This window comes from Sus scrofa, chromosome 13, assembly GCF_054392235.1.
Source record: "Sus scrofa isolate SSC_HxYL_T2T_F1_AM1 chromosome 13, Sscrofa_HxYL_maternal_Yorkshire_Landrace_v2.0, whole genome shotgun sequence".
Lineage (NCBI taxonomy): Eukaryota > Metazoa > Chordata > Mammalia > Artiodactyla > Suidae > Sus > Sus scrofa.
In genome coordinates this window covers 173,357,431-173,383,925 of record NC_139395.1, presented here as the reverse complement: position 1 = coordinate 173,383,925, position 26,495 = coordinate 173,357,431, and the positions used below count along the sequence as shown (strand labels likewise).

The following is a 26,495-nucleotide window of genomic DNA, read 5'->3' as shown; positions in this document are numbered from 1 at the left end:
ACTCTAATAACTTGCTCAAAGTTTCATGGCCTTCTGGTGATAAAGCAGAGTTTTGAATCCAAGTCTTCTGATTTGTAGATAACTGCATCAGAAATTTATAAACAGTTATACAGTTATATATATTTGTTATATATATATTTACACACACACACACACACACACACACACACATTTGGACTCTTGCCCTATGAAAAGCACTATGCCCAGTATGACCCACTCAGAATCTCTGCTCTTATTCTGGTGCAGATGCTTCCAATTCTTCTTCTGATTTTCAGTCCTTCATCTCTGATTATTAACAATTTGTATACCTACCTTACCCCAAATTGAATTCATGTTCCCCCAGACTGACTTTCTAAGACTATGAAGGAGTGATTGGAGGATTAAATGCTGATGTAAAGGAGACCAGTTATGAGTTGCCTGTAGCAGTCTCTCCAAAATGAGGAAGACCTCTCTGTGGATGGTGGTCATGGGGACAAAAAGGCAGCATTCAAGGAGTATTTCAAGAGAGTAAGAAGGGACCTGTCCCTAATCAGAGGTGGGGAATAAAAAACTTGGAAGACATAGAAGTGACTTAGATTTTTGAGGAGAGGAAATCAGGAGCAGAGAAAACTGGAAAACAGTATAAATGGTGGCGACTTTGACAGTGGAAAGCAAGGAGGAGCTCTTTTAGAGGGGATAAATTTAATTTCAGACAGTTGAGTTCGAACTAATATTAAGACATATAAATAGATGGAGTTCCTGTCGTGGTGCAGTGGAAACAAATCCGACTAGGAACCATGAGGTTGCGGGTTGGATCCCTGGCCTCGCTCAGTGGGTTAAGGATCTGGCGTTGCTGTGGCTGTGGTGTAGGCCTGAAGCTATAACTCCGATTGAACCCCTAGCCTGGGAGCCTTCATATGCCACGGGTGTGACCCTAAAAAGCAAAACAAACAAAAAAGAGACATGTATATAGAGATGATTTACAGGCAACTAGAGCTGCTGGAATAGCTCCTCTGGAGTGAAGACAGAAATCTGACCAGTACCAGCCTGGAAGTGGTCATTAAATCTGTAAGACGTGGTTAGCAACACCAGATTTTTAGCTGGGTTTTAGAGATCCACTTAATGTAGTGATTTTACTCTTTGGCTACTTTTCAAATGTCAGATAAAAGGGAACATGGAAACACGGAAGGCAGAGCTGCTGCAGTTGAAGGGACAGGGAGGGGGGTGATGGCAGGGAGGGCTGGCCCTCTAGAGTCTCCTTCTGCCTCTAAATCTTTTTGAATTACATGTGATGAAAAGGTTCTGAGAGTGAAGTGATTTGCCCTAGGTATTAATATTAAATTAGTGGCAGAGCCAGAACTGCAACCCAGGGTCTAGCTTTTCTATTATGCTCAGAAATTTCTAAGGGAAAGCTCAAAAGCAGTTTTCATTATTCCTTTCCTCTTCTCTAGAATACAGCTCACCAGCTTTCTTGCATTTGATGTAGGGAACACAGCACCCTCAGGCTCTTGGTCCAGATAGCCTCCTTCTGGTTCTCTTGTCTTTAGGTTGGCTCATCCCAGGCTCCAGAGGACTCACTTCTGCCTGTGCCTTTCACAATCCACTTGCTTGTTGTCATCTACATTCAGAGCTTTGTCTTGGTTTAAATTGCTGATGATCCCAAATCAGTCTCCAGGATGGATATCTGAGCTTGGGGTTTATATGTCCAGCTGCCTACTGGGCATCTCCACCTGGATCTTCCAAAAACATGTCCAGCCATGTTTGGAACCACTGTTGGATGCAACCTTATGCCAATAAACTTGCAAGTCTAGATGAAATGGGTGACTTTTTTTTTTTTTTACAGATTTTAAGCGGCCAATATCGACTAAGGAACCCCAATAAGCTATTAGCATAGCAGCATCTAAAATGTTATTAAAAATCTTCCTGCTCCAAAGCCAGGTCCAGATAATCTGTTAAAGCTTAAAAAAAAAATTGCTATGTATTTCTCCTCAAATCTTTATTACAAAAAAATTAAAAAGTCTTAAAATCGTACCATGAACAGCTATATACCCTCCTCCCAGATTCAATAAACATTTTGCCATATTTGGTTTATCTCTATATAAGCACATATTTTCTTTCTGTTGATCATTGTCAACCCAGACATTCTTACACTTCACCCCTAAATGCTTCAGCACGAAACTCCTCAGAATGAAGATAATAATCATGATACAATTATCACATGAAGTCATTAAAGCATCAAACATAGTTCATATTTAAATGTCCCTAATTGTCCCCCAAATGTGTGTGGGCTTTTTTTTCTTTTCTTTTCTTTTCTTTTTTTACGTTTTAGGGCCAGACTTGTGGCATATGGAAGTTCCCAGGCTAGGGGTCCAATCAGAGCTACAGCTGCGAGCCTACAGCACAGCCACAGCAACTTCAGATCCCAGCCGCATCTGTGACCCATACCACAGCTCATGGCAACGCCAGATCCTTAACCCACTGAGCAAGGCCAGGGATCCAACATGCACCCTCATGGTTCCTAGTTGGGATAGTCAATCGCTGAGCCAGGAAGGGAACTCCTGTTTTTTTGTTTGTTTGTTTGTTTTTTGGTCTTTTTAGGGCCAAGGGGCATATGGAGGTTCCCAGGTCAGGGGTCGAATTGGAGCTGTAGCCATCGGCCTACACCACAGCCACTGCAACGCCAGATCCGAGCTGCATTTGGGACCTACACCACAGCTCATGGCAACGCTGTATCCTTAACCCACTGAGCAAGGCCAGGGATCGAATTCACAACCTCATGGTTCCTAGTCGGATTTGTTTCCACTGCGCCAAAACGGAAACTTGTTTGTTTTTTTAAAGTATCCTTTTAAAAAACTAAGATCCAGGGATTTCCCCTTGTGGCTCAGCAGAAACAACCGACTAGTATCCATGAGGATGTGGTTTCGACCCCTGGCCCTGCTCAGTGGGTTAAGGATCAGGTCGCAGAAGCAGCTCGGATTCCGCGTTGCTGTGTCCTAGATCGGCAGCAGTAGCTCTGATTCCACCTCCAGCAAGGGAATTTACATGTGCTGCAACCCTAAAAAAAATAATTTCCACTTCAACATAATTTCTTTTTTTTTTTTTGTCTTTTGTCTTTTTGTCTGTTGCTGTTGTTGTTGCTGTTGTTGCTATTTCTTGGGCCGCTCCCGCGGCATATGGAGGTTCCCAGGCTAGGGGTTGAATCGGAGCTATAGCCACCGGCCTACGCCAGAGCCACAGCAACGTGGGATCCGAGCCGCGTCTGCGACCTACACCACAGCTCAAGGCAACGCCGGATCGTTAACCCACTGAGCAAGGGCAGGGACCGAACCCGCAACCTCATGGTTCCTAGTCGGATTAGTTAACCACTGCGCCACGACGGGAACTCCTCAACATAATTTCTTAAACAATTCCAGAGCATTAAAAAGGATAGCAAACTTTTTATGATGTTAAAAAATTGAGTATATTGATTCACAATGTTGTGCCTCGTTTTATGATTTTTGATCCCCAAACCTGAGAAAAGCACACACAAAACACAAAAGTCAAAACACAATCCTGACTAATAAATATAAATGCAAATATCCTAAAACAATATTAGCAGATTTCAGCGTATTAGAGGACTGAATTATTGTTGAGGATATTCTGTCTAAACTTTTAAGTTTCTCTTTTCGCCTTCCCCATTACGTAGCAGCCTTGTAGTACGACCCCAGTGACGTCTAGAGTGCCTAAATCAACCTATAGAAATTTCATTCCTCTTACAGCGACTGGTTCAAATAGACCAAGGCAATCAGCAAGTGGTATCTCCCCTGGCCCCACAGGTGATCCAACCAGATAGAGGTTCAGTCTAGAGGTTCAGTCCTTTTGCTGAGAAACCGAGAGACCGGCTGTTAAACATTTATTAGCACGCCACCTCGATTTAAGTCATCCCTTTGTCTTTCGAGGATCTGACTACAGGAATGATGGAAAACAACGGGCGATTAAAAGTTGTTTGAGGAGAGAAGCAAAGACGACACCCTTCCCGCGGAGGGGGCAGGCCCGAAGGTGGGGTAGGGGCGGGGCCTAGGCGCCGCGGCCCCGCCCCAGACGCGCGGCTTTGCCCCGCCCTTCGCGGCGCCGCCGTCGGCCCAGTGACCTCAGTTCAGCCCTAGGAGGCCATGGTGCTTCTCGACAAAGCAATGGCTAGTAAGTTGCGCGGCGGCCTGAACTCACCTGGAGGGGAGGCTTCGGGTATGGCGCCAGGGGAGGACCTTGCCGGCTTGGCCACTCGTCTCCGCCCCGTATCTCCGCTGCACTCATGGCCTTCCCTGCTCCTGTGTCCGCGGGGCTGGGGACCCGAGCGGCGAGAGTGGTGCGCGGCGGCGTCATGGGGAGGAGGCCTTGGAGCGCAGCGCGGTGCGGTGGCCGGGCTTCCGGGCTTCCAGACGGGACCGCGGGAGCTCCGGGTCTCTGCCCCTGATAGGCCCTCACTTTGCTCCCCACTGTGCTCCTGTGACACGTAAGACTGCGACTCCAGATGAGTTCTGTGCCCAACTACTCCAGAATCACTTGGGCGGGAAGGCGCGGGCGGGTGCTCATTAAAAATGCAAATTACGCACCTTCCCTGTAGTCTTCCCAGTTGCTCGCCGCCTCCCCCTCACCGCCAAGACAGTGTTCTTTCTGAAAAGCTTTCGGTAATTATGGTACTTAAAGTGTGAGAGTCTGACTTGTGAGAGTCCTGGAGACTTTTGCTATGGCTTAGATTGATTTTTGAACTTGGGTTTTGCACAAAGCATCCATTCTAGTTATTTGTGGTTTGAGCCTTGTCACGTGTAAATGAAGCACCTGTTTTCTTTGATTTGGGCTTGTGTGGTAAGAGGACTGCTTAATTTGCTCCCGTGTGCACCCCCTCAAACCCACCGATGATTGCCCTTTTCTTCTGAACAAAAAACTGGGCAGGTTGCATCTGGACCTTGAGCTTTCAGGTTAGGTATTACACATCCCTATTCTGGATCAGCCCCAGGGGTGTGAGTTTCTAGCTTCGTACCCGGGTCTTTGCAGGATTCTTTCACATGAGGCAGTGGAGTGCTCTGGGCTCAAAGTCTGAAGACCTGGATTATTACAGTCTTGGCTCAGCCCATGTCAAGTCATTTAACCTCTCTGGACCTCAGTTTCCTGTCCTGTAAAATAAACATAAATCGTTCATACCAAGGTTTAGTGAAGCTCCCTGAAGACCGTAAGATTTGTGAAAGTGCTGTATTTCATTTCAACCTCTGGAGTACAGCACAAGTTGGTGGAATGGACGTTCAGGATCTGGGTATAGAAGTCCTTTTACATACCTCCTGAGTGTGACTGTATCTTTCAGAAGAGGCTGATGGACTTGAGAGCTTGGTGGGGTTGATGGTAATGTTGATTTGACTTCCTTGAGGAGTGTTTTCAAGTTACATGACCTCACCTCACCCACCCCAAAACAAACAATGTGCCCCTTCAGTCTAGATTTTGGCTTGGTTGTGGCTGTGCCATTTAACTTTGTTAACTGGCTTTGTGCTCCTTTCCCTCTGCAGGCCTCTTGTTTCTTCATCTATAAAATACTGTTAGCAGTACCTCACAGATGCTTATATGTGTAAAAGATCTGCACATCCCTTATGCTGTTTCTCTTTTGTTTACTTAAGATATTTTATCCTGGAGTTCCTATCGTGATGCAGTGGAAACGAATCCGACTAGGAACCACGAGGTTGCGGATTCAATCCCTGGCCTTGCTCAGTGGGTTAAGGATCCGGCTTTGCCGTGAGCTGTGGTGTAGGTCGCAGACCTGTCTCGGATCTGATGTTGCTGTGGCTGTGGCATAGGCTGGCAGCAACAGTTCTGTTTGGACCCCTAGCCTGGGAACCTCCATATGCCAGGGGTGTGGCCCTAAAAGGACAAAAGACAAAAGAAAAAAAGATATTTTATTCTGATTTCAAAACCAATCTTATGGTTATCATAGGTGAAGCTATTAGAGGGGAGGAAGAATTGGGAGGGTGGGAATAACATACACACTACTGTATAAAATAGAGAATTAACGAGAATCTACTGTATAGGACAGGAAAATGTCAATGGTTTGTAGTAACCTATGTGGGAAAAGAGAATGGATATATTTATGTATGAAACTGTTTCACTTTGCTGTACACCTGAAACTAATACAATATCATAAGTCAACCGTACTCTGCTAGGAGTTTCAGTTGTGGCTCAGTGGGTTAAGAACCCCTGACCTAGTGTCTGTGAGGATGTGGGTTCGATCCCTGGCCTCTTTCAATGGGTAAAGATCTAGCATTGTTGCAGATTGCAGCGTAGGTCTCAGATGCTTGGATCCTGCGTTGCTGTGGCCTAGGCCGGCAGCTGCAACTCTGATTCAACCCGTAGCCCAGGAACTTCCATATGCTGCAGGTGCAGCCATAAAAAAAAAGAAAAAAAAAAATTCCGATGAAAATTTTAAAAATACTACACTAAAAAGTTAGGTAATTTAAAAAAAGGTATTTTTCCCCCCCTTGGTGTCCTTGATTGTTAGATTACAATGAATATTAGGGCAGCCAGGGACGTGAAAATGAAAAGTATTTTCATTGTACAGAGGAGATGAAGTGTCTAGTATCTTGTCCTCGGGATCAAGGAACTCCCCAATGGTGGAATTGCGCTGCCTCAGCCTCTGTGGAGTGGATGTTTTTCACGGTGTCAGGCAGCTTGGTTCAGGACAGCTGCCTTCTGGGTGGGATGTGGGAGAGGGGAATCCATCAACAAAGCCAGGTGGACTTGTTCTTACTGTCCCTCAGAAGCAGAGACTAAGCCCAGCTTCTGAGTTACACTGGAGACCTTTAGTGGTGTTCTGGTGACAGCTCAGGCTATCTTGTTGCCCCAGCGTAGGCCTAGCTTTTGTTTTCACTCAGACTTTGAAACTATTGAACAAGCTGAAATCAGAGTTAAACTTAGTTCTTCTCACTATATTTAGGGGAAACCAAGGAATGGAACATCTGAATTTTCCTACTTTTAGGGTTAACCCTGAGCCAAACAGGCTTTCATCAAAAGCCAGGGTCCATCGGTGTTTCCTCTCTGAAGACTTTTTACTGTTACAGGAGCCACCCAGAGAGAGTGTTCACTAATGGTGGGATTTCAGATTCCACAGCAGAGGTGGGTAGGGAAGTGAGGGCAGGCTGTTACTGATAGTTGCTGAAGTTTTGCAGAGCTTTGTGGGTTACGACATGGTTTAGATCCTTTAATGTAGCCTTCTTTCAGACCATTAGTAAAAACTGTATCAGTCAGGCAGGACTCAGCAACCACACCAGCCACTTGAGCAGGAAAACACTTACATAAAGAATAATAATTACCATCGAGCTCAGTGGAAACGAATCTGACTAGTATCCATGAGGATGCAGGTTCGATTCCTGTCCTCACTCAGTGGGTTAAGGATCTGGCGTTGCCATGAGCTTTGGTATAGTTCGCAGACGTGGCTCGGATCCACGTGGCTTGGCCTACATCACAGCTCACAGGCCCCACTGAGTGAGGCCAGGGATCAAACCCATGTCCTCATGGATACGGACGGGGCTGTGGTGTAGTCAGGCAGCTGCAGCTCCAATTCGACCCTAGCCTGGGAACTCCATATGCCTCGAGTGCGGCCCTAAAAAAAGACCAAAAAAAAAAAAAAGAAATTAGCCAGTAAAAGGTGATTACTGTGAGAACTAAAAGAGTACAAAGAATATAGGAGCAGCAAACCTAGGGTATGCCTCCTGCCTCAAGGAAGGAATAAACCTGGAGGAGCCACTGACCTTCTTGCCCCAAGGCTGACAGCAGAACTTGTTGGCAGGGCTGGCTACGTAATTTCAGGGACCCAGTGTTCCAAGAAAACTTGGAGCCCCTTGTTCACATGGCAGGAAAAAGCACTGTTAGCTTTTCCTTCCAGTGTCTCTCTCAACCTCTCACAGTGTTTTTCACTTGCTACTTAATGTGCTCTTTTGGGCCCGGGACTGTTGATGAGGTGAGTGTGGACCCTCCCGGGAGCCCAGGCACCCTCCCTGTGAACTGGGCACATGTGCAGCTCACCGGCTGCTAGGCTCCCCCTCCGCCAGCAGCTGGGCCGGTGCACTGTGTCCCACACTGTGGTGGGGAAGTTGAGAAAGACTGGCATCTCCGCTTCCCATGCCTGCTGCCCCGACTCAGAGTGGGTAAGAAGCTTCCGAAGGGATTTCTCCTTCTGTGCTGGGATGTGCTTGGCGCCTGGATTGGGTGTGGACTGGAGGCTCAAGATCACATAATGAGGGATAGTTGTATATTCAGCCAGTGTTCTTTCATGAAGCCACATTGCCACTGAAAGGAAAAAGCTGGCCCTGCTTGCTTCCACTTCAGATTCTTGTGCCTGGAGTGGGTTTTGCCCATGGATGTTCCTCTAGCTCATGTTTTCTCAACCTCAGTGTTACTGCATGTTGGCCTGGATAAGTCTTGGTTGTGAGCAATTGTCCTGTCCCTTGGTTGTGAGCATCAGGGCATGTTTGGCAGCGTCCTTGACACTTGTCTACCCACTAGATGCCAGGAGTGAGACAGGAGTTAACTGGACCCCAGGCTCAGTAGCTGGAGCTTGTCTCCTGTTGAAACTTCAAAGTAAAGGCAGCACTACTGAGGAGTTGAGCTCTGCTTGAGTAAAAAGATAATCTTGACCTCAAGATGTTTCATTCCTGAGTCTAAGGGACCTCCCTGACCACACATGCCCAAAACGGTTCAAGGGGTCAAAACAGGAGGGGCACTAGCCCATAAAGTGTCCTGCCAACCCCCGGAGACCTTCGTGCTGGAATCCATCTTGGCTAAAAGAAGCCAATGCATGGTGGGGAGGGCTCTCACTCAGTCCAAATATTGGCATGAAGCACAATGAAGCAAGATGATTAGCTAGAGGGAACCCGGGAAACTGCCCCCATGTAAGCAATTTAAGCCACCCCAAAGTGTGCAGCTTGCTTTCTGAGCCTCCCCGTGTGTCTTTGTATCCGGCCTGCTGGCCCTTGTGGCCTGTCAGTTACAATTTGGCACCCTCACTGCCATGGCTTCGGTTTGATTCTCAGGGAACTAAGATCCTGCCTTAAGGAGCTGCACTCCTTGGCCCCCCAAGATCAGTAGCACCCCACCAGTCATGACCATCAACGGTGTCTCCAGACATTGCCAGATGTCCTGAGGGGCAAAATTGCCCTCTGTTGAGAAATGCTGGTCTACCTGACAGCTGTTTTATTTTCATCCTCAGCTTTCCGCTTGGCACTGATCCAGCTTCACGTTTCTTCTGTCAAATCAGATAACCTCACTCGGGCTTGTGGCTTTATCCAGGAGGCAGCAAAGCAAGGAGCCAAAATAATTTCGCTGCCAGTAAGTATGGAAGCAGCCTCCCCTTTCTGGGAACTGTTGTCCTAGCAGAATAGTGTCTGCTCGCTCTGGTTGTCCTCCTGTGTCCCAACAAGGTCCTTGGGGCCCCAGGATTGTTCCATGTTTGTCTGGAAGATGCTTCTAGCAAGGGTCCTTGTGATAGGGCATACAACATGGTTACAGGCTTTTGACTTCAGGATTGTCTACTGGGTTCAGAAGCCTAGTGGGCTGAGGGACGTAACCTAAAACTAAAATACTCAGTGCCTCACTTACGTTCTTTCCTTGTGTAATTTAAGTCTTTATAAGATCAGAAGAGATTGATTTTTAGTGTTAGGCCTCCAACATTTAAACAAATTATTGAAAGTTATTGAAAACTGAAAATTGTTAGAGATTCTTAGGAAACCTGTGGTATCTGCCGAGATGTGATAGCCTGTAGAACTCTACATCTCTTTCCTAGGTGATTTCTTTCAGAACAGAACCAGCCGAAGATTGACAAACATTTGTTTGTCGGCAGGTACGGGGTCAGCCCCAGAGAAGGTCTTGCACATATCGGGACATGCACCAGCTGGCATCTTCTGCTGGGGTCAGTGGTGGAATATTCCAGACCACCCCCTCCCCCACTACACAGAGAAGGCAGCCCTTTGCAAACCCTGGAGAATTTTCAGGGCTGCCTTGTAGTTTAGGCTCCAGCCCATCCAGGTGTGGCCAGTGAGTAGGAATCTTTAACAAGGGAGCTTGAGACCTTAATGTTGCTCCAGCCATGGACTCCTCTGTACCTTTATCCTGATCATGGTCTCTTGGTTTAAGTTTCTGGGAGTCAGAGACTAAAAGGGCAGGAGTGAAAGCACTTGGATTCTGCATGCTTTCCCTCTACCTCACACGAGTCTTATATATACAGGCTGATGATTGGCCTGAGTTTCCTAGCACAGTGCCTGGTGCACAGGAAATCGAATGAACTAGAGTTGAAATCTAGTAGTTCTGCTTTTCACTTACCACAGAGCTGTTGAGGACAGACATATTCTGGGGAATGAGGGATTTGTAGGATCAACAGAATGTGGTGCTGGAAGGGAGCTTGGAAATAGCTCATTTTATACATGAAGAAGCATCTTAACCTCTGTGGCTTTCAAAGCTTCTGTATTTAAAAAAAACATAGGCTTTATTGCTTTACGTAGTTAATAATATAATTTTGAGACTATGGATTCATCCTCATAGCCAGAATCCTGTGAGTAAGCCCAGTGGTAGTGGAGCCCGAGTGCCCAAGGCTGGGACCTCATAGTTTTCCTGTGAACTTGAGGGAGGGGCCGGCCCCATCTTCTGCCAAGATGACCAGGATCTGGGCATGCACGCCAACTTGTCTTCTCCAGCCCCATCCGATCCAGTGGCTGAGTCATGCCTGTGGGCACAGGCTCTTTAACCCTGAGGGGTCATTGTTTTCTTTATCAGCTGTGTTTTACCCCTTTGAGAAGCTATGTCTTTGTATGGCAGAACTTTAAAATGAGTTGGGTGTTTTGGTGTTTTTTTCCCTCTTTTCTCTGCCAACATTATTCTAGGAATGCTTTAATTCTCCATATGGCACGAAATATTTTCCGGAATATGCAGAGAAAATTCCTGGTGACTCCACGCAGAAGCTGTCTGAAGTAGCAAAGGAGTGCGGCGTATATGTCATTGGAGGTAACTTCTTACCCTCAAGATGTCATGGCCTAAACATTAGAAACATCTGAATAACTTTTGTTGTTGAGAACATTTAAACCATGGAATACAAATTAGCCACTGAAAAGAATGAGGTAGATCTATGTATAGTAATACGGCAAGATCTTCAAATTATACTGTTACTAGAAAAAGAGCAAGTTTAATATGAAATGACAGATACTCCCCTACCAATTAATGCTGCACATGAAAGGAGATTATGTGTTTTTATATGTAGTTATGTATGTAAGAGATAGTAAATGTTGTAGAAGGATAAACACCAACTGATGATTTTCTCTAGAGAAGAAGGGGGAGTACAGGAGCAGGTCGAAATGTGGACAGAAAGACCATAAATGAATGTCTTTCATTCATATGGTGTTAAGAATTTTTTTTTTTTTTCATAAAAAGGCGGAGTTCCTGTCGTGGCGCAGTGGTTAACGAATCCGACTAGGAACCATGAGGTTGCGGGTTCGGTCCCTGCCCTTGCTTAGTGGGTTAAGGATCCAGCGTTGCCGTGAGCTGTGGTGTAGGTTGCAGATGCGGCTCGGATCCCGCGTTGCTGTGGCTCTGGCGTAGGCCGGTGGCTACAGCTCCGATTCAACCCCTAGCCTGGGAACCTCCATATGCCGCGGGAGCGGCCCAAGAAATAGCGACAATAACAACAACAACAACAAAAAAAGACAAAAGACAGAAAAAAAAAAAAAAGGCAACATACTTCAAAAGTAGCTTAGAGTATTATATATGGTGAAATAGGTCAGAGAAAAAGACAAATATTCTATATTGTCACTTACATGTGGAAGCTAAAAAAAGAAAGCAAATGCATGTGTAACAGCAGAAGCAGACTCAAAAAGAGAACAAAGCAGTGGTTAGCAGTGAGGAGAGAGAAGAGGGAAGGGCTAAGATAGGGTATGGGACTAAGAGATGTAACCTACTGTGTATGAAATAAGCAACAAGGATAGATTATACAGCACAGAGAAATTGAGCCATTATTTTGTAATAACTTTAAATGGAATACTGTCTATAAAAATACTAATTTACTGTGTTTTAATCCTGTACATCAACTGTACTTCGATTTTTAAAAAGTAGCTTTATTTATGTAGTTTTGTTTAAATTAGAAAATCACTACAGAAAAACTCTTTTTAAAAATATGGAGATCCTGTTGTGGCTCATTGGTAACAAACGTGACTGATATCCATGAAGATGCAGGTTCGATCCCTGGCCTTGCTCAGTGGGTTAAGGATCTGGCGTTGCTGGCAGTTGCAGCTCTGATTCCACCCCTAGTCTGGGTACTTCCATGTGCCACATGTGCAGCCCCCCCCCCAAAAAATGCATATGTCAAACAATTATTTCTACATTATGAGATGCTAATTAGAAATGGATAAGAGGTGGAGAAGATGAAGCACGAAGAGATAGAACTGCAGGAATCATATTCAGTGATAGAAAGACTGTGGCTTACACTCCCACCTCAAGGCCTTTTTGGATACAGATGTTGCAGGACCTGGTGAATTTAAGCTGAGCAACTGTGAATTCCCCATGTTGTGTCAATGCTCCAGATTAAGTGTTGCTTAAGATCGAAGCTGAATTCAGACATATTCTGGTTATTTTTCAAACCTGTCTTTGGTATCTAACCTAATTATATTTTATCTACACTATGAAGTTTATCACTGAAACTTGTACACAAGAAGAAAAAAAACCATGATTAAATAACTCTTAGAAGATAGCAAAATTTATATTTGAGCCGAAGATAGTAAACTTTATTAAGCCTCTGTTCCATTATCATAGAAGAATGCTTTATTCATAATGTCTTCTGTGCTGTGTGTTTCTCCTCTCAATGAAAGGTTCCATTCCTGAAGAGGATGCCGGAAAATTATATAACACTTGTGCTGTATTTGGGCCTGATGGAACTTTACTGGCAAAGTACAGAAAGGTAAGTAGAGAATGGGGCAAGCCTCATTGCCTCCTGAGAACTTGTTTGAAGTCCCTAGTACCTCTCATCATATTATACACACGTCGTGCCTTTGACTAATTGGCACAGATGGCTGGCTATTCTAGGGTGTTGGCATTTTGATATAAACTGTAGACTCAGCCTGTCAATTTTAGCCAAGGAAAAACCCGCAGGAATTTTGATTAGGATGATATTGAACATATAGTGATCATTTTCAGGAGAGTTGACAGTTTGCAGTAGTGGTACATACAGATACATTTAGGATTGCTAAGTTTTCTTGGTAAATCAATCCTTTTCTTTCTCTTTTTTCTTGTAGTACTCTTTGTCTTGAAGTTTATCTCCCATATTAATACAGTCACTCTCAGCTTCTTATACTTACTGTTTGTATGGTATATCTTTTTCTAATTTTGATTTTCAGTCTCTGTGTGTCTTTATATTTAAAATGATCCTTTTGCAGACAACATGTAGTGCGTTTTGCTTTTTTTATTCAGTCTGACAATCTCTGCCTTTTAACTGGAGTGGTTACTCTGTATTTAATATAAATATTGATATGGTTGGCTTTAAGCATATAGACATTTGATTATTTTTTTTCCTTTCTCTTTTCTTCATTCTTTTGGCTTCATTATTTGCTGCTTTTTTTGTTTTAACTTCTTGCCCTAGGAATTATAGTATCACACATACCTTGTCATAGTCTACTTAGAGTTTATATTATACTTCTTCATGTGAAATTTAGGAACTTTGCAATTGTGTAGGTCCGTTCTTTATTCTGTAGTTGTAGTGCATACTGCATCTATATATGTTATAAATCCCACATGACACTAATTTCTTTTTCTTTTTAGGGCCGTGCCTGTGGCATGTGGAAGTTCCCAGGCTAGGGGTTAAATCTCAGCTGCAGCTGTCAGCCTACGCCACAGCCACAGCAACACAGGATCAAGCTGCATCTGCAAACTACACCACAGCTCATGGCAACGCCACATCCTTAACCCAGCTGAGCAAGGCCAGGGATCAAACTCATCCTCATGGATGCCAGGTGGGTTTTGTTACCACTGAGCCACAACGGGAACTCCAAAACCTTAATTTTAGTTTAAATAGTCATGTGTGTTTTAAAGGAAAATATACTTGGAATTTGTGTTTTTTCTCTGCCTGCCTTCAAGATCTTTTTGTAATCTGTAGTTCTCAGTATTTTGACGCTTATATTCCTGGATATGATTTTCTTTGTATTTGCTTTGTGTTTCTTGCATCTGTAAATTTAAGCCTTTCACTGTATTTGAGGGCATTATTTTGTTAAATATTTTTCTATTCCATTCTCTTCTTATGGGACTCTCATTTTAATACTGTTCAGCAAACCAGGTTGCCAAGGCTCTGGTTTTAGTTTTTTTTTTTTTTTTTTTTTTGCCATTTCTTGGGCCACTCTCGTGGCATATGGAGGTTCCCAGGCAAGGGGTTGAATCGGAGCCATAGCTTCCAGCCTACACCAGAGCCACAGCAACATGGGATCCGAGCCGCGTCTGCAACCTACACCACAGCTCATGGCAACGCCGGATCCTCAACCCACTGAGCAAGACCAGGGATTGAGCCGCATCCTCATGGGTACTAGTCGGGTTTGTTACCACTGCACTACGTCAGGAACTCCCAGATTGGACATTTTCTATTGCTCTGTCTTCAGGTTCACTGAGTCTCTAATATCTACTCTCCTGTGAGCTGATCCAGTGAAATTTTAAAAAATTCCAGATAATTAGCTTTTCTCCTAAAATTTTCATTTTGTTCTTTTTTTTTTTTGCTATTTCTTGGGCCACTCCCGCGGCATATGGAGGTTCCCAGGCTAGGGGTCCAGTCGGAGCTGTAGCCACCGGCCTATACCAGAGCCACAGCAACGAGGGATCCGAGCCACGTCTGCAACCTACACCACAGCTCACAGCAACGCCGGATCGTTAACCCACTGAGCAAGGGCAGGGACCGAACCCGCAACCTCATGGTTCCTAGTCGGATTCGTTAACCACTGCGCCACGACGGGAACTCCCATTTTGTTCTTTTTTATAGTGCTTATTTTCTACTGATAGTTCCTATTTCTGTATTCATTAAGAACATATTTTTCTTTACACCCTTGATCTTAGTTTCAATAGCTGCTTTATTTTATTTTATTTTTATTTTTTTTGTCTTTTTGCCTTTTCTAGGGCTGCTCCCGAGGCATATGGAGGTTCCCAGGCTAGGGGTCTAATTGGAGCTGTAGCCGCTGGCCTATGCCAGAGCCACGGCAACGCAGGATTCGAGTTGCGTCTGCAACCTACACCACAGTTCCTGGCAACGCGGGATCATTAACCCACTGAGCAAGGCCAGGGATTGAACCCGCAACCTCCTAGTCGATTCCTAGTCGGATTCATTAACCACTGCGCCACTACGGGAACTCCTCAATAGCTGCTTTAAAGTCTTTGATTATTATCACATCTGGGTCTTGGTATAGGTTCTGCTCCATTGCCGCTTTTTCTTTAAAATTTGGGTTACATCTTTGTGTGTCTAGTAATTTTGGATTGTTTGTTAGATTATATGTTGTTGATTCTAGCTTCTATTACATTCCTGAGAAAAGTGTTTTATTTTTTTGTTTTAGCAAGTAGTTAACTTGGGCATACTTAAACTCCAAACTCTTTTTTTCCTTTGTGACAAGGGCAGCAACTTCAGCTGCTCTGTTTTATTATAAAGTTGTTTTGCTTTAGCTGGGCTTCTTGGAGTCTGCCTCATTGGTTAGCCAGAGTTTTGGACAGATTTTATATGTAAAATTTAGGGCTCTTCTTTGACTTTGTTCTTTTTAGGATTTGCCCCTACTGTCGAGCTTCTGTGAGACTCTGTCCTCTGGTTCCTTAGCCAGTATGTTGTGAGTAGTTGTCACCACTTCCCCTTGCAAGAGTGGGGGCCTTGCTTCCAAGTAAAAGCTGTAAACAAGTGGGAGAATCACCCAGTTCTGTTCCCTTCTTTTAAGTGTTGACCTCTCTTCAGTTTTTGCCTGATTTTGATTATTCTCAAGTACTTTTATTATTAAAAATTTTTATTCTTGGAGTTCCCGTTGTTGTGGCTCAGCAGAAACAAACCTGACTAGTATCCATGAGGATGCAGGTTTGATCCCTGGTCTTGCTCAGTGGATTAAGGACCTGGCATTGCTGTGAGCTGTGGTGTAGGTCACAGACGCCGCTTGGATCTGGTGTTGTGTCTGTGGCGTAGGTAGGCTGGGGCGGCTAGAGCTCCGATTCAACCCCAGCCTGGGAATTTCCATATGCCATAGATGCAGCCCTAAAAAAAAAAAAAAAAAAAAAAAAAAAACTTTTTAAAATTTTATGTCCACACCCACGGCACATAGAAGTTCCTGGGCCAGGAATTGAATCCGAGCTGCAGCTGTGACCCATACCACAGCTGCAGCAATGCTGGATCCTTAACCTACTACACTGGCTTGGGGCTTGAACTCACACCTCTGCAGCAACCCGAGCTGCTGCATCTGGATTCTTAACCCACTGTGCCACCTTGGGAACTCCTCAGGTACTTTTAAATCATTGTATTTTTTATTTTGTCCACAGTTTCTAGTTAATCTGTAAGAAAGCTGGTCTGCATAGGAGCCACTCTGCTATTACTGGAAGAGGACTTGGCATTGAGCTATTAAATCTTCAGAGTACATATTTTCAGAATTAAGTTTTCCAGTCCGTGAATATGGTATATATCATTTGCTAGATTTATTCCTATTTTTTTTTTTTTTTTTTTTTTGCTTTTTAGGGCTGAAGCCGCAGCATATGGAGGTTCCCAGGCTAGGGATCTAATTGGAGCTGTAGCTTCCAGCCTACGCCAGAGCCACAGCAATGACAGATCCGAGCCATGTCTGCAACCTATATCACAGCTCATAGCAATGCCAGATCCTTAACCCACTGAGCGATGCCAGCGTTTGAACCCTATACCTCATGGTTCCTGGTAGGATTTGTTTTCCGCTGTGCCATGACGGGAACTCCTAATTGGTGTTTTTTTTGATGCCCTTTCATTTTCTGTTTCTTGCTGGTATATAGAAATATAACTAGTTTTTAAAATATGAACCTTGAATGTAGCACACTTGCTTAGTAAACTCATTAATTCTAATAATTCATCTGTAGACTACTGTTGACGTTTCTTAGGAACACAATTATACCATCTGAGAATAACGGCTTTTAATTTTTTCTTTCTAATTCTTACACTTTTTGTTCCTTTCCTTGTTGCTTTCCTAGAATCTCTGTTACACTGTTGAATAGGAGGTGTCCTTACCTTCTTCTTGAGCTCAATAGAAGGGTTTTAATACTCCACTATTAAATACGATTTTTTTTCACTCTGTGTCAGATTAAGGGGGTTCCCTTCCTAGAAGAGTTTTTCTCTTTATGAGAAATGGATATTAGACGTTTCCCAAATGCTCATTATTCACTTCTTCAGATGACAATGACTCTATTTTATTAATGCGGTAAATTATATTGATTGATTTTCTAATGTTAAATGACTTTTGTTTACCATGAATAAATCCAGTTTCAAAGTGATAGGTTCCTTTTTTCATATATTGCTGGTTTGCAAAATTTTACCTATTCGTGATTGCTCACCCACTTTCCACCTCTCCTGGAAGAGGAGTTTGTACCAGTTTGATTCTACGTCTGAGAAGTCTTCATTTAGCATTTACGTTGGTTAAAAATCAACACATAATTGCTCCTCATAAGAAACCTAGCCATCGATTTGCACACCACCAAAAAAAGAAGGGTCATAAAACCCACAGCATCATTTTTCCAGTTTCCTGTGTTAGAAATCATTTTGATAGGATGTCAGTCAGCTTGCAGGGTGGGTTGTGGGCAGGTTGGGGGTGCTGTTTATACAGTTGACCGTAGAACAATCCCCATAGCAGGCTATGGAGAGATATCTGTTACTGCTGCCGTGAACCATGCCAGAAAAGAGGTAACCAAACCCATTATTTGTGATGCAGCTCCATCTGTTTGACATTGATGTTCCTGGGAAAATCACATTTCAAGAATCTAAAACACTGAGTCCTGGTGATAGTTTCTCCACATTTGATACTCGTACGTACCAGATAAGTTCACCTCTTTTAGCAGTCCTCGTAGAAGAGGATCAGGTGTCCTTTGTTTTTCTCTTACATCCCTTCCCAACTTCTTTACAAAACCCTAGTGTAAGACCCACAGTGAGAAGGGTGGAGAACGGTCAGACCTAGAAAGGGTGGGCCGAATGGGAGCTAAGGGCTGGACCTGATTTTGCTTTTCTGCTTTGTCACAGCCTTTTGTTAATAGGACAGCTTCTGGCCTATACCTGTTAGGCCGTGACTGAACACCTCCTACTTAGAAACATTCAGTTAGAATGAATTTCTCATCTCTGCTGTTGTAAATGATGTCTTCATGAGGTGAAGTCCAAGCAGGAATAAGCTTATAAATTTTCTCCACCCTTGGGCCCTGCATTACTGTATTCCCAACAGTGTGTTGTGATCATTAGATCATGGAGGCTTTCCCCTGCTGCACCATGCTGCAGGAGGTTAACTTTTTGTTTGTACATTTTCTCTTTGGAAAACAGCTTACTGCAGGGTGGGCCTGGGCATCTGCTACGACATCCGCTTTGCAGAGCTGGCACAAATCTATGCACAGAGAGGTGAGGCAGTGCTGTGGTTGTGTTGCAGGGGTGCTTGGGGGTTTGATTTGGGCTGGTCTTTGTGGGAAGAGGGAACCTTTGATCAGAAAACCTGAAAGGTAAGTCCTACCCTCTCCATCCCCATCTGATTTCTCAGACTTCTGCTGCCTATGGACAGTGTGTTCTTTGGAGGTTGTCATTTACTGCACCACCGAGCTATGGCAGGGGTCCTGCTTCTAAACTAAACACCAGCTCTACCCTTTGGGCCCTCCCTGCTACTGTGTTTGGAAAGAGGCACTAAGGGCCCAGTGGAAATGGTCTCTGAACTCTTGGCTTTCACCACGCACTAGTCCTAGATATTGGGTACAGCAGAAATGTAGTTAGTGACGTATCGGTTCAGGAGGTATCCTACCATCCTGGAGAAGCACCGAGCCAGATCAGGAGATCTGGATTCTGGTTCCAGCTTTTCCCCTTAATTGGCACAGTCCTTTGGGTAAATTATTTAATCTCTAGAGCAGCGTGGTTTTCTCATAGGAGTAGGGAGTTTTAAAGCTCCTCGTATGGTATTCAAGAAACAGTAGCATCCATACTGGACTGCTGAAGATATCCTGATTCCCATTCGTCTGTCACTTGAAGAGAAGTGGGTGCAAATGGTATGACTCCACCTTGTGCCTCCACCTTTTTCTCAGCAAAAGGTGGAGGCACAAGGGCTCTGGGTCTGCAGTCTCAGTTGAGTCTTAGCAATAAGCAGTAGAGCACCTAGCCTGCCCCTCATTTCAGTTGACAGGCATTCAAAACATGGACCTTGGCCTTTGGAGCTGACCATATGGTGCTAAAGAATTGGAATGATGGTTCTCCACTTTGTTAAAGCAAAAGTGTTGTGGTTTTGATTGTCAGTACTTCTCTTCTTGGGTGTGTATGTTTTGTGTATGTGTCTAGAGGGATCTAGAGCCAGGCTTAATGGCCCTGACACCTTTAGACTTGAGGAAGTTTGAGTTTGGTTCCCACTGGGTAAGGAACAGAGGAAGGGGCTAATTGGTTGGGTGTTCACCTCACTGGCTTTTCTTTGGCCTTTCTCTCCTCAAGGCTGCCAGCTGTTAGTATATCCTGGAGCTTTTAATTTGACCACTGGACCAGCCCATTGGGAGCTGCTTCAGCGAGGCCGGTAAGAAAGCATCCCAAGCATAGTTTCAAGCATCTCATTGTTTCTTTGTGCAAACATTTCCGGTTTGGTGGAAGCTCCAACCTTCCCCACATGGATTGCTGCTCTGACTCAGGATGCCCAGTATCTACCTGCAGCAAAAAGATGAATCTTTTCATCTTTTAGTGCAAATGGAGGGCTTCTGCTATAAGGCACATTATCCTCAGAATCCATAGCGCCAGTCTCATGGATTTGGGGGACTCTTGATTTTTACATTTCCAAGAGCATTCACTGCAGCAAATAGACAGTGATTTCATTTTTCCATGATCAGATATGGATTGGTTTCTGTGTTACAGTTGCTGGCAACTTTTACAGAGAATTGGAGAGCCACGGAATGTATGTGTCCAGAGCTCCAGAAGCCAAGGAAAAGGCAGGGGTGACCTTTTAGTCTGACAGCCCTGGGGAGAGATTTGTGTGCTCCGCTGACCCAGATTGTGTGTTTAACCTATGCATCCTCCTCAACATCCTGCTAGTCTAGGTGCTCTGCCAAGAAACTCCTCATAAGTTACTGTGCTTCTAACCTGTAGGTCCTGAGCACTGCACAGGCACATTATGCCTGTCACAGTTGCTGTTTCCTTAGTCCCCTGAGAGTGTGAAGGGCAGGTAACAGCAGCGGGTGTAACATGGAAGGGAAAAAGAGTGTAACTCCATGAAGTGCTCTGCAAACCATGAAATACTGATTAGAGATGATGTTTAAAACATTAGAAGTTTTAAAACTGAGGCATTATATACTTACAGAAAAGTGTACAGTTTTTTTCTCATTTTTTAGATTTTTATTGAAGTACAGTTTACTGTACATCAGTGAATTTTTACATAGTGTTCACCTGCAACAAAGATCAGCATCTAGGAGTTCCCTTCGTGGTGCAGTGGTTAACGAATCTGACTAGGAACCATGAGGTTGCGGGTTCGATCCCTGGCCTTGCTCAGTGGGTTAAGGATCTGGCATTGCTGTGGCTGTGGCATAGGCCGGCGGCTACAGCTCAGGTTAGACCCCTAGCCTGGGAACCTCCATATGCCGTGGGTGCGGCCCTAGAAAAGGCAAAAAGACAAAAAAAAAAAAACCCAAAAAACAAAAAACAAACCAAAGATCAGCATCTAGAACATTGCCAGGCCCTTGGAATGATCCCTTCTGTTCCTTCCCAGTCTACTCCCCTTCCCTCCTCCCAGAGGTAGCCACTCTGCTCACTTTTAGAGATGATGGTAATTTTTATTGGAAGGGGATGTAGAAGTGTTCGGCAGCTTGCGTGGTGAAAGGGAAGGTATGTATTATACCTATATTGATATAGGTATTTTATATATATACCTATGTCTGTATAACACCATAAATATAATAAATGCTGCCTTGTTGAAAGTACGGAAAGCTTGGGAGAGACTGGGATGATCTGGCGTGATCTATTTCTAAAGCCCAGAGAGCTCCTGGGTCAGGTGGCTTGGGGTACCATCTGAAATTCCTGCCTAATTTGAGATGGTGGGACTGCCACCATGGGCCTGGAAGTGCTCTGCAGCCCTGCAAGGTGCATTGTCCCAGCGCGGCCAGTCCTTGCACCTTGACTGCATTAACCAGAGAAGCTCTGCTTTTACGTTACAGGATGGTTCAGGTCAGGCTCTCTTAACTGTGGCAGTATAGACATTTTGGACTAGATAATTCTTTGTTGTGGGGACTGTCCTGGGCCTTGCAGGATATTTAGCAGCATCCCTGGCCTCTGTCCACTAGATGCCAAGAGCAATCCCCTAGTCGTGACAGTCAAAAATGTCTCCAGACACTGACAAATGGCCCCTGCTGGGCAAAATGGCCCCAGTTAAGAACTGACTTATGTAGTAAGATCTTTTTTGAAGAGAGGGTTCCATGGCTTTGGATGTTTCCTTACACATCTGAGGCAGCCTGTCCTGTCTTAGTTTTTGAAAAAAGGTCTGTACACTTAGGGTTAAAAAAAAAGTTGCAGACCTATATTATATGACTTATTACCACTTTTCTGTCTATTGACTACAGGGCTGTTGATAATCAGGTGTACGTGGCCACAGCATCTCCGGCCCGGGATGACAAAGCCTCCTATGTTGCCTGGGGACACAGCACCATTGTGAGTCCTTGGTGAGTTGGCTAGGTGGGAACAGGCTCACTAGGAGCTCAAGAGAGGTGGCACTTGGGCAGGTGGGTTGTCTGATTCCTGCCTGGCCTTGCCTTTCCTCCACCCCCAAAACTCCACATGCCTGCCAGGTTGCTGGCTCTCTGAGAGAAGCTTCCACTTGAAAACCACGTGAGAGAGAAGTGGTCTTGCTCTCCTGACTGAGTGCTTGGTCAGCCTTTTTCTCAATGTCTAAGTGGCTTTCATCGTCAGCCAAACATGGAAACAAGGCAGCAGTAACAGGTGGTTGTTTTCGTAAAGGAGGCTCCCAAACTCTTGGCTTTTGGTTAAAGTTTAGCCTGGGTCACTAGTCCTAGGGCAGGAGTGAGTTGCAGGGTAAGGATTTTGCTTCCTGGATAATGATTAGAGGAGATGGAGGATGGGTTGAATTATGGGGAACTGTGAATTTGTCCTCTGTGAGAGGGTAAGACATTTTATTATTCAGTGAAACCAGCATGGACGTCTGCTCAGATACGTATACAGTCCTATGTTAGCAGATGTATCTTACCAGCATTTGTACACTTTACTCCTACTTTCACACATTATCCCAATTTGACCTTTCAGAGATGTATCTTTATTTAGCCCAGTTCATAGGTGGTAGAATTGGATCTGGTGTTGTCACTGCTGTGGTGCAGGTTCAGGTTCAGCCCCTGGCCCAGGAATTTCTATATGCTGTGGGCACAGCCAAAAAAAAAAAAAAGAAAAAGTAAGGTATGACCAGTGAGAGATTCTCAGTGAACCTCTGCCACATTAGGATTTGGGGGGTTTTGGAAGACTGGAAGGACTGAATTGGTTTGAAAATTTTCTTAAACTTGATGCAAGTTCTTCTGCTCAGATGCTCATGATGGGTTTCCTGACCTTTTGAGCAGCTCTGCCTCCTGGCTAGTTCTGCTGAACTCTTGTTACTGATCAAGCTGGCTCCTGACACAAAGTAGTTGTATAAGATTTACCGTAATTTCTTCCTTGTCAGAATACCCCCCGTTTGGGCCTGGGGGCCCTTTGGCCTACATCAGTGTTGGGATAGGTACCTGGGGTTAACATAGTGGTCTTTGAATGCCAGGACAAGTGGGAGAAGAAATAGACTAGAAAATGATTCAGTTGAATGGTGTTAATGATGGTGTTTGTAGCTCACTGTGCCAAAATAATCTGGCCATCTGGTAAATGGAACCAGTTATGTTAGATTGTTCTATCAGATTACTTGTTTTGTGCACTGGAGGAATTTCATTTCACAGATAGTTTTTGAAGCCCTGTTTTGGGCGAAGAGACTCAGCACTGGAAAGTTTTCTAAATCAGCCTTTCCTCAGATTTATGGTGTGTTCCTGTTTCCAGGTGTGGGGTGCCTGCCAGGGTATGGTTCTGTCACTTCCACCAAGGCCCCATAGGTTGAAACCTTTCCCTCAAAACCCTAAAGCCATTAACATAGGAATCCAGGGGCCACAGGCATGAGCCCAGAGATCCAGGCAGACAGCCTCACCATCCTGGTGGGGAGAGGGTAGCAGCCTTGGGAGGCATGAAGAAGCAAAGTCAGACTGCCCCCCCAGTATACTCAGGAGGGAACAGGGAGGAGCTTCCTCTTGGTTATGGGTGGCTCTATTCCCAGATGTTTACATCTGTCGGTGGAAATAATAAATAATCTATAATAGGAATAGAGAAGAGTTTTATTCAAGCCAAACTGAGGACTGTAGCCTAGGAGATAGCCTCTCAGATAGCTCTGAGAACTGTTCCAAAGAAGCATGATTTGCAGGATAGTTTTATATCTTGTCCCTACAAAGAACATCAAACATGATGGGTACATTCCTTCAAAATTTCAGAAAAAAAAGATCAGCACATACACAGCAATTAGGAGTGCTGGCATTGATGTCCCTGGAAGGGAGACATTTAGCTCTATCTTCAAAACAGATATTCTTGGACTTTGTGGCACAATGGGTCAAGGATCTGGTGTTGTCACTGCAGTGGCTTGGGTCGCTGCTGTAGTGTAGGTTCGATCTGTTGCCCAGGAACTTCTACATCTGCACGCTGTGGGTGTGGCCAAACCTCCACCCTCAAAACCAAAACACGCTGTTTATCTCTGGACAGTACATTCTTTGCTTTAAGGCTTAAAGCAGATGTACAGAGTATATTTCATAGGCCACAAGACAGGCTGTTCTTTTGTTTTTTTGGTCTTTTTAGGGCCGCATTTGTGGCATATGGAGGTTCCAAGGCTAGGGGTCCAATTGGAGCTGTAGCCACAGGCCTACACCAGAGCCACAGCAACGCCAGATCTGAGGTGTGTCTGCGACCTACACAATAGCTCACAGCAGTGCCAGATCCTTAACCCACTGAGCGAGGCCAGGGTTTGAACCCACAACCTCATGCTGTGCCACAATGGGAACTCCATTCCTTTTTTTTTTTTTTGCTTTTTAAGATAGGCTGTTCTAGTGAACATAAAGTTTAAGTTAAATGATGGATAAGCCAGAATGACTTCCCCATACCTCAATATGTGAAAATTTCTTCCATCACATCTTGGAATAACTACCATTTCCTAGCAGTTTGCAATTTAAAAAATATACTCCATAGTTTTCTAAGTCCTCACAGAGCTCTTATTTCTCACTCTATAGATTAGGAAATGGAGATTCTAGATGACTTGCTTTAAGGCCACATAGCTACTTATATGGTAGAACAGGAATTTATGCCCCTACCTTCTTGTTTTAAACCTCAGATTCCTTTCTGACCAGTGAGATGGAGAGGAAAAACAGATCTTGAATATCAGCAACATCAGAATCCACTCATTCTACCCTGAATCTTTTTCAGGGGGGAGGTCCTCGCCAAAGCCGGTACTGAAGAAAAGATCGTGTATGCAGACATCGGTAAGATTTGCTCTGGCCTAGTTTAGGTCTCTGGTGTCCCCATTGCTCTGAGGCCAGATTCCATAGCTGTGAGATCCTATCACCTGGAGGGGCTCCTTTATGTCCCACTCACCTCATTTACCCTTGGTTCTCTGGCCAAGCCCTGGGGCTATGAATCAACCTGAGTTTTCTTGCTTTATTTTGAAATGACTCCAGGGTCAGTGCCAGGTTGTCTGTGCCTCTAGACAAGGCCTGTAAGTAAGTTACTTGCTGAGGCGCTGGGTTTTTTTTTTTATACAGTTTGGGGAAGAAATTCTTGTTTAGTAAGAATTACATCTTACTAATGGTGCATTTTCCTGTTTTTGCAGACCTGAAGAAGTTGGCTGAAATACGCCAGCAAATCCCTATTTTTAGCCAGAAGCGATCAGACCTCTATGCAGTGGAGGTGAAAAAGCCCTAATGTTTATGTTTCCAGTGTGTCATGAAATGGGAAGTACGTTTGTGCACCGTAACCAATTCCATGGTGATTTCTTTAATGTAGATTTTTTTTTCTTATCAAATTTCAGTCTTTTCTCTTCTTGGAAAGGGGAAGCTCCCTAGAGATGATGGAGCATCAGCTGATGCTGACATTCTCCACATCATATTAAATAGTTAAGGACTCAGGCTGGCATTGAAGAGCAGGAGGAGGGGATGGTTGTAAACCTTCCATACTTAAGTTGCCTCAAAGCAGTTAGTAGAAGTATCAGATGGTATCATGGTGGTTGATTTCACCTTATACAAATAATATTTATGTCATGAACCCTTATCCTAGAGTTGGAATCCATTATGTAGAAAACTTGGTCTGTGAGCATTCCCTTAAAGGTATGTGTTTGGTTTGTGAGTAGCTGTGAAAGGCAAGGTGATGGATCCCTGGTGTTTGCTAGAGGATTTGGCAGCCCCACTCTTCCTAGCAGCCTTTGGGCTCCTCAAATTCAGGAAGGAGCTAAAATAACACCTGCTAACCCCCCTCACCTCCTGAAAAACAGTGTTTCAACAGTGAGCCTATGGGAGAATGGTAGTGGCATGATTTGGTCAAGGCAACTTAAGTGTGAATCTCTGCAAAAGATGGGGAGAATGTTTGAATGTCTTTCTTTTTGCTTTTTTCCTAGTAGCGCTTTTAGTTTGTCACAGCCAAGTTTTTAGCCCAGTGGTGTTTAGAATGTCTTTACACAATTAAAAATAAATAATTCCATTGAGACTTTGGTTATGTATTTTATAGCAAGTGGTGGGTTGATAAATAACCATTAGCTGTCTGAGAAAAAGTTGATTCCATTGTGGCCAGGTAACATACCTTGTATAATTTGAATCCTTTTAAATTTATTTATGAGATTTGCTTTATGGCCCAGAATATGCTTAGTAAATATTCCATGTGCAGTTTAAAAGAATATGTATTCAGCTGCTGTTATAGGTGGAGCGTTCTGTAAATGTCAAGTAAGTCACATTGGTGATACTGTTTTTACATATTCTATATCTATAAATATTTTTTGTCTAATTTCTATCAGTTATCAACAGTATAACTGAGTGTAATTGTGGATTTGTCTGTTTCTCATTACAGTTCTATCATTTTTTTGCTTCAGATATGTTGAAATTCTCTTACTAGGTACATACTTAAGGCTATTATATCATCATGATCAGTCAGCCCTTTTTTATTATGAAATAACACTTTATCTCTATCATTTTTGCCCTCAAGGGATTTTGTCTGGTATTAATAATGCCAGTCCAACTCTTTTTTTTTT

At 44.1% G+C, this 26,495-nt stretch overlaps 1 protein-coding gene and 1 long non-coding RNA gene across 6 annotated transcripts in view; one reads left to right on the top strand and one right to left on the bottom strand.

Annotated features, from left to right (window-relative positions):
* Nucleotides 1-4,508, bottom strand: part of LOC146397769 (uncharacterized) — a 119,093-nt gene extending 114,585 nt beyond the window's left edge. Inside the window, exon 1 of the long non-coding RNA XR_014824959.1 lies at nucleotides 4,186-4,508. This is a non-coding gene — a long non-coding RNA (uncharacterized LOC146397769). The remainder of the gene's footprint in view (nucleotides 1-4,185) is intronic.
* NIT2 (nitrilase family member 2) lies at nucleotides 4,112-25,957 on the top strand. 5 transcript variants are annotated; one of them, XM_021068475.2, is made up of 10 exons: nucleotides 4,112-4,158; nucleotides 9,206-9,324; nucleotides 10,872-10,992; nucleotides 12,846-12,934; nucleotides 17,922-18,015; nucleotides 18,518-18,592; nucleotides 19,658-19,736; nucleotides 21,763-21,850; nucleotides 24,686-24,741; nucleotides 25,089-25,957. In XM_021068475.2, the coding sequence occupies exons 1-9, from the start codon at nucleotides 4,131-4,133 to the stop codon at nucleotides 24,713-24,715; spliced, it is 723 nt and encodes a 240-aa protein (XP_020924134.1). In that variant the 5' UTR covers nucleotides 4,112-4,130; the 3' UTR covers nucleotides 24,716-24,741; nucleotides 25,089-25,957.
* The last annotated feature ends 538 nt before the right edge of the window (nucleotides 25,958-26,495 follow it).

Excerpts from the sequence above, each read along its gene's own strand:
- NIT2 (XM_021068473.2), top strand. The coding sequence starts at position 4,131 with ATGGTGCTTCTCGACAAAGCAATGGCTAGTAAGTTGCGCGGCGGCCTG. Across the intron at positions 10,993-12,845 it reads CGGCGTATATGTCATTGGAG|GTTCCATTCCTGAAGAGGAT; the intron begins GTAACTTCTTAC and ends TCTCAATGAAAG. Across the intron at positions 18,016-18,517 it reads TTTCTCCACATTTGATACTC|CTTACTGCAGGGTGGGCCTG; the intron begins GTACGTACCAGA and ends TTTGGAAAACAG.